This window comes from Rhinolophus ferrumequinum, chromosome 19 (genome assembly GCF_004115265.2).
Source record: "Rhinolophus ferrumequinum isolate MPI-CBG mRhiFer1 chromosome 19, mRhiFer1_v1.p, whole genome shotgun sequence".
Classification (NCBI taxonomy): Eukaryota; Metazoa; Chordata; class Mammalia; order Chiroptera; family Rhinolophidae; genus Rhinolophus; species Rhinolophus ferrumequinum.
The window spans coordinates 5,461,919-5,474,293 of NC_046302.1; the positions used below are offsets into that span (position 1 = coordinate 5,461,919).

At 34.3% G+C, this 12,375-nt stretch overlaps 1 protein-coding gene across 2 annotated transcripts in view; it reads left to right on the forward strand.

The window, feature by feature from the left end:
• Positions 1–9,782, forward strand: part of PTPN2 (protein tyrosine phosphatase non-receptor type 2) — an 83,507-nt gene extending 73,725 nt beyond the window's left edge. Inside the window, exons 9-10 of one of the 2 annotated variants that reach the window (XM_033087560.1) lie at positions 1,565–1,666; positions 9,414–9,782. In XM_033087560.1, coding sequence (XP_032943451.1) covers positions 1,565–1,666; positions 9,414–9,435 — 124 coding nt within the window. In that variant the 3' untranslated portion in view covers positions 9,436–9,782. Of the gene's footprint in view, positions 1–1,564; positions 2,238–9,413 lie in introns of those variants that run through there. The other variant, XM_033087559.1, reaches the window with a different exon arrangement.
• Positions 9,783–12,375: the final 2,593 nt, after the last annotated feature.

Below are 12,375 nucleotides of genomic sequence, written 5' to 3' on the forward strand. Positions count from 1 at the left end.
TTTGCCACTTTTTTTTTCCTTGCTTGACATGGGCATTCTTGCAGCTTCTAAACTCGTTATCGTTTCGAATGCTCCACAATATGGATTTTTCTGTTTCTCCTTATTAAATTCAGGTTAAACATTTTGGCTAAGAAAAAAGTTGGCTCTTAATGCAGTAGTAGACACTGAAAAGGTATTCAAGATATTTAATCAAGCTACATGATCAGAGCTATGCTTTAGGAAAATTACTGTGGTGATGTTTAATTTGGAGGCAGGGAAATTGGTTTGGTTTTTGCTGTAATACTGGCAGTAATAACTTACATGTTGCCATTAGCCATTCTTTCTTATGTAGTCCTAGGACCATGTATTTTGGGAGCTAAGGAAACAAAAATTCTGTTTGAATAGGAAAAGGAAAGTTAGAAATATATATGGACAAACAGAGCAAAACAGAATATCTTATAGAAATATTAAGTTGATAGCTTTTATTAGGGGCCTTTGTCAAAAATCAAATGTAAACACAACAGGATCAGATGCTAGGGGACTCACTTGTCTTCCCACTTTTGCTGGCTGGTTAACAGAGAAAGAAAACAACAGTCACCAGTTCACATTTCAAAAAAGACAGTAGGAATGGAAAAGGATCTCTCAAATATATTGATGATTCATTTGTTTCAAGAGCACTAAATCATTGCCTTCCAGTGCTCCACTCCGGCTTGGTTTCCTCTTAAAGTCCTACTAATAATGCACAACTCAAAGACAACTTGAGTTTATTATCTTAATTGTTTTTTCAAAAACTGGATATTTAAAGACTGGGTAAAAGTAAATGTGAAACGTGTTTCAGATTGCTCCAATGTATACTTGAACAAAGTATGAAGGATCCCGCTATCTGGAATATATTTACCTCACCTTTGTAATATCCATAGTCTATGGAATACTATTCAGCCATAAGAAAAGATGAAATAGTGCCATTTGCGACGACATGGGTGAATCTTGAGATTATTATGCTAAGCGAAGTAAGTCAGATACAAAAAGTCAAGAGCCATGTGATTTCACTGATATGTGGGATATAAAACTGAAAGCAACAAAGGAACAAGACAAACAAAGAAACAAAACTCATTGACACAGACAACAGTTTAGTCATTACCAGAGGGTAAGGGGGTGGGGGGTGGTGGATGAGGGAAAATGGGGTCAAATATATGGTGATGGAAGGAGAACTGACTCAGGGTGGTAAACAATGTGATATATAGATGATGTATTACAGAATTATACACTTGAAACCTATGTAATTTTACTAACAATTGTCACCCCAATAAATTTTAGTTAAAAAAAAAAGAGAAACCACCATGCTTATTTTCTGATCCTGCTAAAAGTGTTTATTAATATAAAACTGTATCAGAAATTGTCACTGAATTATCAGAATACGTCTCCAGGCCATTTAGAATATTGAGGCTTTTTTCCTTCTTTTTTTGCAATATTTGAATGAGTTGAAAAATGTATGGGGGGGTAGATATTTGAGCTCACGTCCATCCTCTATATTAGAGTAATTAAATCCTGCCAAGCACTTCCTTTTATTTGTTTTTATTCATAGTGTTCTACGGAAACGAATTCGAGAAGACAGAAAAGCTAACACGGCTCAGAAGGTGCAGCAGATGAAACAGAGGCTAAATGAGACTGAACGAAAAAGGAAAAGGTGGTTATATTGGCAACCTATTCTCACTAAGATGGGGTTTGTGTCAGTCATTTTGATTGGTGCTTTTGTTGGCTGGACACTGTTTTTTCAGCAAAATGTCCTATAAATAAACAATTTTGCCCAGCAAGCTGCTGCACTAGTAGCCGACAGTGTTGCGTTAATACCAAGGGTTTGTCTATTAGCAAACTCCTCATAACCCAAAAATGGAGCGGTAGAATAGACACCAACCAGGTAAATGATATATTCAGTCCTCAGCCCTACATCTCAGGGCACTGCCCCCAAACTGTAAACGGCTATCTAAAATAAAGACTTTAATACCTGTTAAAAACTGGTACATTTTGGAACTGTATTCATACATGTTAAACGTAATATTTCACCTGACCAGATTGAGAAATCCTTTATCACAAGGATTTGTTTTTGAGGCTATCTGGATTTTAACCTGCACTTGATATAAGCAATAAATACCATGGTTTTATCTACATTATTACTGGAAAGAAAATGACCTTTAAATAATGCGTGTAATGTATAATGTATTATTGACGTGGGCATCAACATTTTATATTCTTAACCGTTTCAAGGTAAATATATTTTATAAGTACCTATTTAATCTTTTGTAGTTAAATGTACTTTTTTAAAAAGCTCAATTTGAAAAATCTGTTACCATAAAAAATAAATTGTATGTTGATTCATTTGTACTGGATACATTTTCATAAAGAGAAATTTGATATGAGCAGTTAGAACTCTGAATAAGCATTTTCTACTACATATTTGCATTTGTTTTATGTTTTGCAGTTTTCCCAATTTTAAAAAGAAAAAGAAACAAAAATTTTCCCTAAAAATATCTTTGAAAGAAAATCTCCTTACTGGCATAGTCAGGTAACAGTTGGTCAAGACTTTGTAAACAATTGGTTTCTGTAAAGCCCATTATTAATACTGTTTATTTTTCATGAAAACTGAATATAACTACCCTAATTTATAATTGGGGTAAATCATGATTTAGGAAATAAAAATAAGGAGTAGCATTTTACTATCCATGATTTCAGTTTACTAGACTGAAGTTTTGAAATAAAATTTTTTTCAAGTTCTTTCTACGTCAATAAATAGTATGATGATGTACAAACCTTATATTGTCCCTTTAACTTCTTAATGGGTATTTTAAAAGTATATTATTTAATGAATTTAACTGCTCGTTTGAATGCTAGGTTTCTTCAGATCCCAACATTCCAGTAAGTGTTTAGCTTGTTTAACTTAACAGTTGTTATAAATTTAATTGCTGAAATAATGAAATCACATTATTTCAGTGGTTTTCAAACTATGCTCGTTGGATTCCTAAGGGATCACCAAGAGGTGTTAGGAAGGACTCCAAGCTATCAACTTGGGCTTTGAACCAGACCACCTCTCCTTCATTTATTTTATAGACTGCATACGATTTCTGCATGAGGTTTAGTTATTTTAACAGGTCCAGTTGTAATTTAAAAAACAGTTTGAAAACCATTGGTATAGATATTTTTAATTGACTTGAGTATCCTTGAATGTGTTAAATTATGCTGCAAGTATGAAAGAGGATGTAGGTGGTACTACATATTAAATAAACTTGTGCCTGTGTCCTAATTCAGTATTATTGTGTCCTGTAACCTTTAAATGGAGAGGAGGTAAGAGGGACATTTTCTTATGTCTGTCTGCATTACACCTGTGTTCGGGCGCCAAGACCTTTACGTGTAAGGTCATTATTGGTTTAAAATCTTTCCAATTTGCCTGGGTTTATATTTGCTAAAATACAGGATATTATTCTGCAAGTCAAATATGGATAGATGCTGTTAAATTTCTAATTGAAGATAGCCTTGCTTTAAACAAAAAGGTAAAGACTTCTTAGAGAAAACAATGCTGATAATGAAGCATGTTGCCCCTTTGCGTGGTGGATGTGCTTCACTGGATTCACTCTTGCAGCTTTGCTTTTTGTCTGCCTTCTGTCCTTCTGGGTGGTGTTTGTTGTAACATATTTTTAATCATAGTGTTGTAAGCATTTGTTGATGAACTTCTGCAAGGGTTAGTCATCTTACTTCTTTCAAGCAGGTCCTTAAGGATAGTATGTTAAGTTTTTACCAGTAATAATGTTTTTGGTGGATGCCATGTACTAATTATTGAAAAGATAACGACAACGTGCTATGGTGCCTGTTATCATCATCCTGACCCTTTATTAAATGAGGTGTTCTAGTCAGAGAGAAGATCCAGACCTGGCTCCTGCCTGCTCAGGTAACAGCCAGAGGAAAAAGTTAGCAATTCGTGATGGGTTCTACATCTTTACAAAATTTGTGTATCCTTAGGTCTTCATAATATTTTCTAATTATAACAAATTTTAAAGTCTGTTGTGTAGTTTGACTTTACTGAGGTAATATTTTTTAACAGGTTAAGGAAGAAAAAAGGGTTTTTTTTAAAGCCAGAGGCTTTATTATTGACATTAAGAAAAGGATACTTACATTGATATCTAGTTCATGTGTTTTTATTTCTATCCCTGCACTAAACTGACAGCAACCTTGGATTTAATGCCATCTTCTCTGGCTACACAAGTTGGTTACACATGTTTCCAAGTTTAGTCGTGTGTTTTATGCTGTCCTACTACTGATTTTTATTTATACTTGCACATATATGTAAAAATATAATTCTCCATATTTGGTTTATCCATATGTAAAAATTAAAATAAGACTGTTTCCCTGAATTCTTAGAGGGTTAAAAAATGTAATATACAAGTGCATAGGGAACTTTAGAACAATATAAAGACAATTTTTGATGTTCAGAGGATTTTTTATATATATAAATTTTATTGGGGGACATTAGGAAACAGTGTTTCTCCAGGGCCCATCAGCTCCAAGTCATTGTCCTTCAATCTGGTTGTGGAGGGTGCAGCTCAGCTCCAAGTCCAGTCGCCGTTTTCAATCTTCAGTTACAGGGGACACAATCCACCATCCCATGCAGGAATTGAACCGGCAACCTTGTTAAAGACTCGATATCTAACAGGATAGCCGCCCCTCCAGAAGCTCAGCAGCAGCTTGTTGTCTTCAATCTAGTTGTGGAGGGCGCAGCTCACTGGCCCATGTGGGAATTGAACCGGCAACCCTGTTGTTCAGACGATATTTTATATGTTTGCTCTGTCCTTTTCCATCTTTTTTGTCCATTTCCGTATGTATTAATATTTTTTACCAAGGAAAGAGAAATGAAATCTTTTTAAAAAAAACTTGTTTATTAAAAAAAAACATAGATCTGCTTAACATAGATCTGCGGTATGTCAGATGAAAGAGTTTTAACTCAAGTTAATTTTATGTGCACTTGTGCTTGTCCCTTTGTTTTAAATAAACTAGAATTAATGGTGTGAATCAAAAACTACATATTGGTTTAAAAAGTAGTTTATGACATGGAGCAGTCCTCCAGTTTTAGTACCAATTCTTTCTTTGCTTTCAGCATCAATTCAGAGTGATGGTTGCTGCCATTAATTGATTGTTTACTGTGTGCCAGGCACTGTGCCGAGCACTTTCTATATATTATCCTATCTAATCCTCACAAGTTTGAGGTATGTAAGTATTGTTATTATTAAGCCATAATCAGCCTGAGACTTGACATTTCCGCATTCATTTATGGTGCTATCATTGAAAAGTCTCAAAGAAAGACTTACCTTCTGGAAGTCATTTCCCTCTTAGAAAAATATCTCTGATTAGATTCTATATGAATAGACACAGGCCAGAACCTGATTATATTAGAAGTCCTTTTATTAACCATTGTACACTCCATTTTAATGAGTACCTCTTTTTCCAAAGTGCCTGCCTGGTTATTGTACAGATTTTTAAATCTAGTTGTTTAAATATAGATTTTTTACTTTTAGATACAAATATTACAGATTTTTTTTTAATATAGTCTATTATAAGTCTAATGCCATTATGTATATCATCCATTTCTTCCTGTGTTCAGGAAGAGTCTAGGAGTCACTCCTTCTGTCAACATTGATTGCCTGCCCCCCAGCGGGTCCAGGTGGGTTTGTCAGTGGTGTAGAGAATGTGGATCTCTTAATGTACTGCATGATAGATATAGCAGAGTTTGAAGGGTGGCTGAGGTCAGAACTTGGAGCAGCGATCCCAATCTGGAACTAAGTATATAGCAGAAATGTCTGTTCTGTGTTCTCATTTCTACATTAACAGCTAATTAAGTCTCTTACTTTAAGATACCCTTGTTTGGCTTTGACTTACTTAGATGATAGGGGCACAAAATCTTGTAAAATTTTGAAAAATAGAAACAGTAATTTTCCACATAATAAAATTACATTCTCCTGCCTTAAAATAGAGGTCTTGGTTGGTCATTCTTTGGATGATTTATTCCGGAGGCGACCTGTTTCTTTCATCTTTTTCTCTAGTTCATTTGTTTGGATTTGATTCAATTTTTCTTATACCTATCTTCAAAGCACTGTTTATGGGACAACACCAACAGCCCCTACAACAGTGGATATGTTAGAAATTGCAGCCATCTCTTCCATTGAATATGTATAAGTAATAACATGCCTTGGTGGGAAGAAACTCAGGTTGTGTAAGCTCCATAATGTCTCTTCTACCCAGGAATCCTCAGTGCAGATACTGTTCTCCACTTACTGGCTATATTCCATGTACCTGGCCATAATGTAGTCATTTCATTATTCATCATTTGAGAATTTAGCAATTTAAGCTTCTAAGATTTGAAAATTTTATGCTACCCACTTTGACAGGTAGTGTTCTAAAGAAAAAACCATTTTCTAGGAAAATGGTATGAATTTGGCTATCTCATTTTTGCCTTAGCAGTAGGAATTTTCTCAATATTCACCACATTCAGAGTGCTCCAAGAACAGCATTGAGCAATTCTACACAAATGTTTTTCTCTCGGCACTCTGCAGAGAAACGGTTATCTCCTTTGGCTACTGGATTCTGGGAACTTCATTGGGGAGAATTTTTCCTCACTGTCACTGCCGATCCTTTTCTCTTGTTGTATGCCATTTACTCCATCGCAGAGTATTGCCAGGTATAAGCAGTGAATCAGACAAGAAGCCACTGCTTGGTTTGAGAGGCTTTGTCTTTATTAGTAACAACCTGACAATGAAAACAATTTTAAAAAGCTCTGACAATCACCGTGCAGTCCATTGGGAGGATGGAAAGTTCAGTCTTTTGAATTCTTTATATTTTGGTTTTCTAATTTAGAGTGGAATATGGAAATTACAGGATTTAGTGAGGGTATTACTTATAGAGTCTACGGTTGTCTGGTTTTCTAGTATCTAGTATGTTTTCGGTAGGCAATAAGGAGAATTGCGTAGGATTTTTTTTTTTTCTTTAGAGAGACCATTTCTTAAAGAAGAACATCAGTTCTTTATTCTAATTTGGCATAGATGTTTTAGACTCATGCAATATTTCAGTTTACTGTAAAAAAAAGTTATTCTGAGTTTGGTAAATTCAGGAGAGGGAATCTAGGTAAGTTAGTTTTATTTATAAGGCAATGTTTTGCTCACCTTAGAGAAGTTTTTGTTACTTTTCAGTAAAATATTAGTGTGAATATCTGGTGGCAAAAAGTATTTTGGGTGCACTTTTGACTTCTTGTTAGGTCAGGTGTGGAGCCAGCTTAGGAAGGTTTTTCTCTGTCTGTAAAAGCCAGACCTCTTACCCATTCCAGCAGTAGGATGGTTGGCAGTATGTGAGGGCCACTTCTCCAAAGAAAGTGCCTAGCAGGGCAAATTCCACTTGATTTGTTTGAACCCATTTTACTTTAGCCTTGTTAAATAAAATGGCAAAAAATGATTGAGGTGAACATATTTTTTTCCTAAAATGATACCCATTTGTCTTTTCAGTCTTGCAAATAAACATAGTCTTTTTAAATAGTTAAGAATATCAATGATTTCATCTTATTTTCTTATTTCCCAGAATAATACAAATGAAAAAATAAGTGAACCTTTAAAAACACTGTCAAGTTCTTTTAGTTGTTGTAAGTGGCCATTCATTCTTGGTAAGTGTGTCTTACCAAGACACACTTAACGCCCTGCTGGGGAAGGCAACATTGTAATGAACAGGTCTGCCAGTTAGTTTAAATACATAACCTAAATTAAACCCAGTAATACCTTTCCTAGATACATCCTGCTATCCCTATTTTCGGATAAGAAAACTGAGTCAAAGGATAAGTAACTTGCCCAAAATTGCACAGCTAATGCATGACAGAGCTGAAATTCAAACTCCAGTCTATAGAATTCCAAAACTTCAGACCTCATACTTTTTCCAGTATGTCACACTGGTTCTGTTTTTATGCAACATTTAAACCAAATATTTAAATTGGAAAACATTAGACAACTACTTTTACCTGTTAAAATTTAAAATAACCCTTTATTTCTTAAGTGAAACAAATCAAAGATTTTTCTGTTTAAAAAATTTAGTGAAACGGTTTGCACTACCTAACACTGGACCAGAATATCAGAATGTTCTCCAAACTATTATTTTGTTTACTTTGATTGGTTGGATTAAGTTTCTTTCTTTTAATGAGTAGTTTTCTGGATGCGTGGGAAATAAATATGTATTTTACAGTAGTCAGAATCATTAATAACCTTTCCTTCAGCCACTTGGGTTCAGGGTTTTATAGATCCTGCATTAAGCAGCCCACAGACATCTAATGAGAACAATTTCTTGATTATTTGACATGTCTCTATCAGTGCTGGAAAATCAGAGAGAAGGGTATTCCGAACACTCAGGTGCTTGGTACTGTTATTCTTTACTTCAGTAAGGAGCCAGTAGTCAGGAAAAAGCTCAATTCATAGTATTTGGGGATTTTTGACTAAATGTTTTGGATAAATATATGGATATGATTTATATTTCCTGTTTATATATGTGGAGATACAATAATGACGAGTATTTAGATTACGAGGTTATTTTGTCATAGTGAAGGAAGTTGGGGGAAGAATGGAAACACCATTTACCTCCTCAAAAGTTCGGCTATTTGCAAATATTGTGAAATAACATCAAAAACTCAACTGCCCTTAAAATAGTTATTCCATTTGTCTATCGCTTGTTTAAACTCTCATTTATCTTTACTTTTTGGCATTAAAATACAATAAATCTGTCAATTACCTTATGTCTGTGTTTTCTTTTATATTGATAGTAACTAAATTGTGTCACTTCCGTTCAATGTTGCTATAATCATTAGTATTATCCTTCAGGACAAAAAAGCATGCTGGTAACAGTCCGTGATTTAAAGATATAAGCCAACTTTATGTTCAAACATTATGCTCACAATATTTTTAGCAGTATGATACAGTGGAGGTCCAAATTGGATTAGACTTTTGAATTGAATGCCAAAGTATTGGTAAGTCTTAGCATATACCGTATAATCTTGCTAAAATGTTGTGGATACATTTTTTTAAACCTGTCTGTCTGTCAGTATCTCACATGGAGGTCATTTCTTGAGTATACAGGATGACCTACAAAATTCATAATTAGTAATTCTTGAAAAATAATATGAGTTATGGTGCTTTAACGTGAGTCTACCTCACACCACCAATTCAGTTTGAAAATTGAGCACTTAAGCAGTTTTACCAAGATGACCGTGAAGCACTTAGTGTGGTTGAATGTGATATGTTGGAATGTTTTTTGGTTGCCTTTTTTAGTTCATTGTTAGTCCTTTTATGTTTGTGTGTATCTGTGTATGTCTGTGTGTTTGGTAAATATGAATTGAATAGATGACTTCTTATTTTATGTTTTAGGCCAAGATTGACAGACACCTAAATATTCATGACTTGAGAATATCCTACAGCTATAAATTTTGAACCATTGATGTGCAAAGCAAGACCTGAAGCCCACTCTGGAAACTAAAGTGAGGCTTGATAAATCTGTAGATTGCCTCACACTTGTCTGTTTACAAAGTAAACTTTACATCCAGGGAATGAAGAGCACCACCAGCAGAAGACTTTGCAGAATCCTCTAATTTGATGTATTGTTAAGTTTTTTAATGCGTGTATGAAATGTGGAAAGATGTAAAAGAAATAAATTAGGAGAGACTACTTTGTATTGTACTGCCATTCCCACTGTATTTTTATACTTTTTGGCAGCATTAAATATTTTTATTAAATAGACTGTGTTGGTTTGTGTGCATTATCTTAGGGCAGTTCTGCTTCAAATGATGTTTTAAGGATTTACTCTCGATTTTTTTATAACAATTGACATTTAAATTGAAATTGGTTCATAACGCTGGTCACTTCTTAAAATTTTTTTTTTAGTTGCCCCTCAGTAATCTATCAATATAGGTTAGGTGAAAACAACAAAAGAAAAGTTACCGTGTTTCCCCGAAAATAATATCTAGCCAGACAATCAGCTCTAATGCGTCTTTTGGAGCAAAAATTGATATAAGACCCGGTCTTATTTTACTATAATATAAGACCGGGTCTTATATAATATAATACCGGGTCTTATATTAATTTTTTACTTATTTTACTATAATAGAATTTTTACTTATTTTACTATAAGACAGGGTACAATATAATATAAATAATGTAATACCGGGTCTTATATTAATTTTTACTCCAAAAGATGCATTATAATTGATTGTATGGCTAGGTCTTATTTTCGGGGAAACAGCATTTCTTTTGTTGCTTGGAAAAATACCAATATGGATAGTGGTATTAATTTCAAGTAAGTACAACAACTCGCAGTTTTTAAAAATCACAGTGTTATTCTTGTGTTAGATGTGCTTTCCCCCAAACATTTCCTGTCATAAAGAGACCAAAGATTTCCTGCCTGAGTGAGGCTTTTGACTTCTTCACCATTAATTTGCCAACTAAGCAATGGGTTTGGGCTATGTTTTCAATCAGTTGTCAGGTAATTGGTGATACTCTTGTTTTCCAAAGACACTCAAGCCTTTGCATCACACAGACATCACCTTAACGGTATAACAACTCATAACTGTTTTGCACATTGAAAGTTTTACACTGTTCATTAAATACGTCTGCTAAATTTAGTAACTCGCCTTACATTGTTTTTGCCTTGTTTTCCAGGGGTTTTTGGTCTATTTTAGGAGTAAGCAAACTATTATCCCTGCTAAATATTTCCTAAAGAATGCATGGAAAGTTTATTGTATCACAAAGGAGTATAGCAAAGATAATCCTCACATTGTGTTAGCAAAGCTTTAAAGAGTTACCTGCATTCAATTACCTATTTCCTCACTTCCCATGTTTACCCCCCTATTTTAGGAGCAAGCAGACTATTATCCCTAATTATATATATATATACACACACATACACGCACACACATATATATATATATGTGTATATGTATATATAAATGGAATCATCCAGTATTTTACTTTCTGTGACCGTATCTCGTATCATTCCAGAAATGACCCAGAAAAGTCATCTTAACTCATACTGTAGCCAAATACAGTTGACACACTTCAATTCTGCCTTACAGGTCTTGACAGTGATTAAGAACTCCTTTTCTGAAGCTTTCTTTTTAGACTTAGACCTCCCTCTGGATTTTCTTCATCTCAGTCTTTTGCCTGACTCACGCACGCACTCTCTTGTTTTTGGTAGGAATACAACATGAAATCTACCCTCTTTAACAAATTTTTAAGTGTACACAATTGTATAGTTAAGTGTTGTACAGCAGATCTCTAGAGCATTTTCATCTGGCTTAACTGAAATTTTATGCTTATTGATTAATAACTCCTATTTTCCCCTCCCCCCCAGACCCAGCATTCCACTTTGATTTTATTAGACTGTTTTAGATACTTTACATATAAATGGAATCATCTAGTATTTTGCTTTCTGTGACTAGCTTGTTTCACTTAGCATAGTATTCTTAAGGTTCACCCATATTCACATACTGCATAATTTCCTTTTTTAATGCTGAATAGTATTCTATTATATGTATATGCCACATTATCCATTCATCTGTCTATGGACTTTCAGGTGGTTTCCACATCTGCACTATTGTGAATTGTGCTGCAGTGAACATAGGAGTGCTGATATCTCTTAGAGATACTGATTTCAATTCTTTGGGATAAATACCCAGAAATCAGATTGCTAACTTGTGGGAGTTTTTGATTTTTTGAGGTACCTCCATTCTGTTTTTCATAAGAGCTGTATCATTTTACATTCTTACCAACAGAGTGCAAAAGTTCTAATTTCTCCACATGCTCACCAACACTTTTTTTTTTACTAGCCATCCTGACAGATTAAAAAGTGATATCTCATTGTCGTTTTTGTTGGCTTTTCCTGATTACTAGTGGTGATGAGTATTTTTTCATACATTTGTATGTCTGTTTTGGAAAAATGTATATTCATGTTTTGGGGCCTTTAATGGGTTAATAGCTTTACTGTTGAGTTGTGGGAGTTCCTTACATATTTTGGAGACAAACCCTTTATCACTTACATGATTTGCAAATATTTTCTCCTATTCAGTAGGTTATCTTTTCACCATGATTGTTTTTCTTTTGCCTGACCCTGAATATTGGAGTTCCCAAGGACTCCATCTTTGGGTTTTTAATTTTAATTTTAATGCACTTACCTTGGATGATCTCATCTTTGCCCAAGTTAACGCCTCTGAGCTGGTTATATGCAATTTTTTTAACTCCCAGCCAGATGACACTTCTGAGTTTTTTTGGTTTTTTTTTTAATTGGGGTGACAATTGTTAGTAAAGTTACATAGATTTCAGGTGTACAATTCTGTAT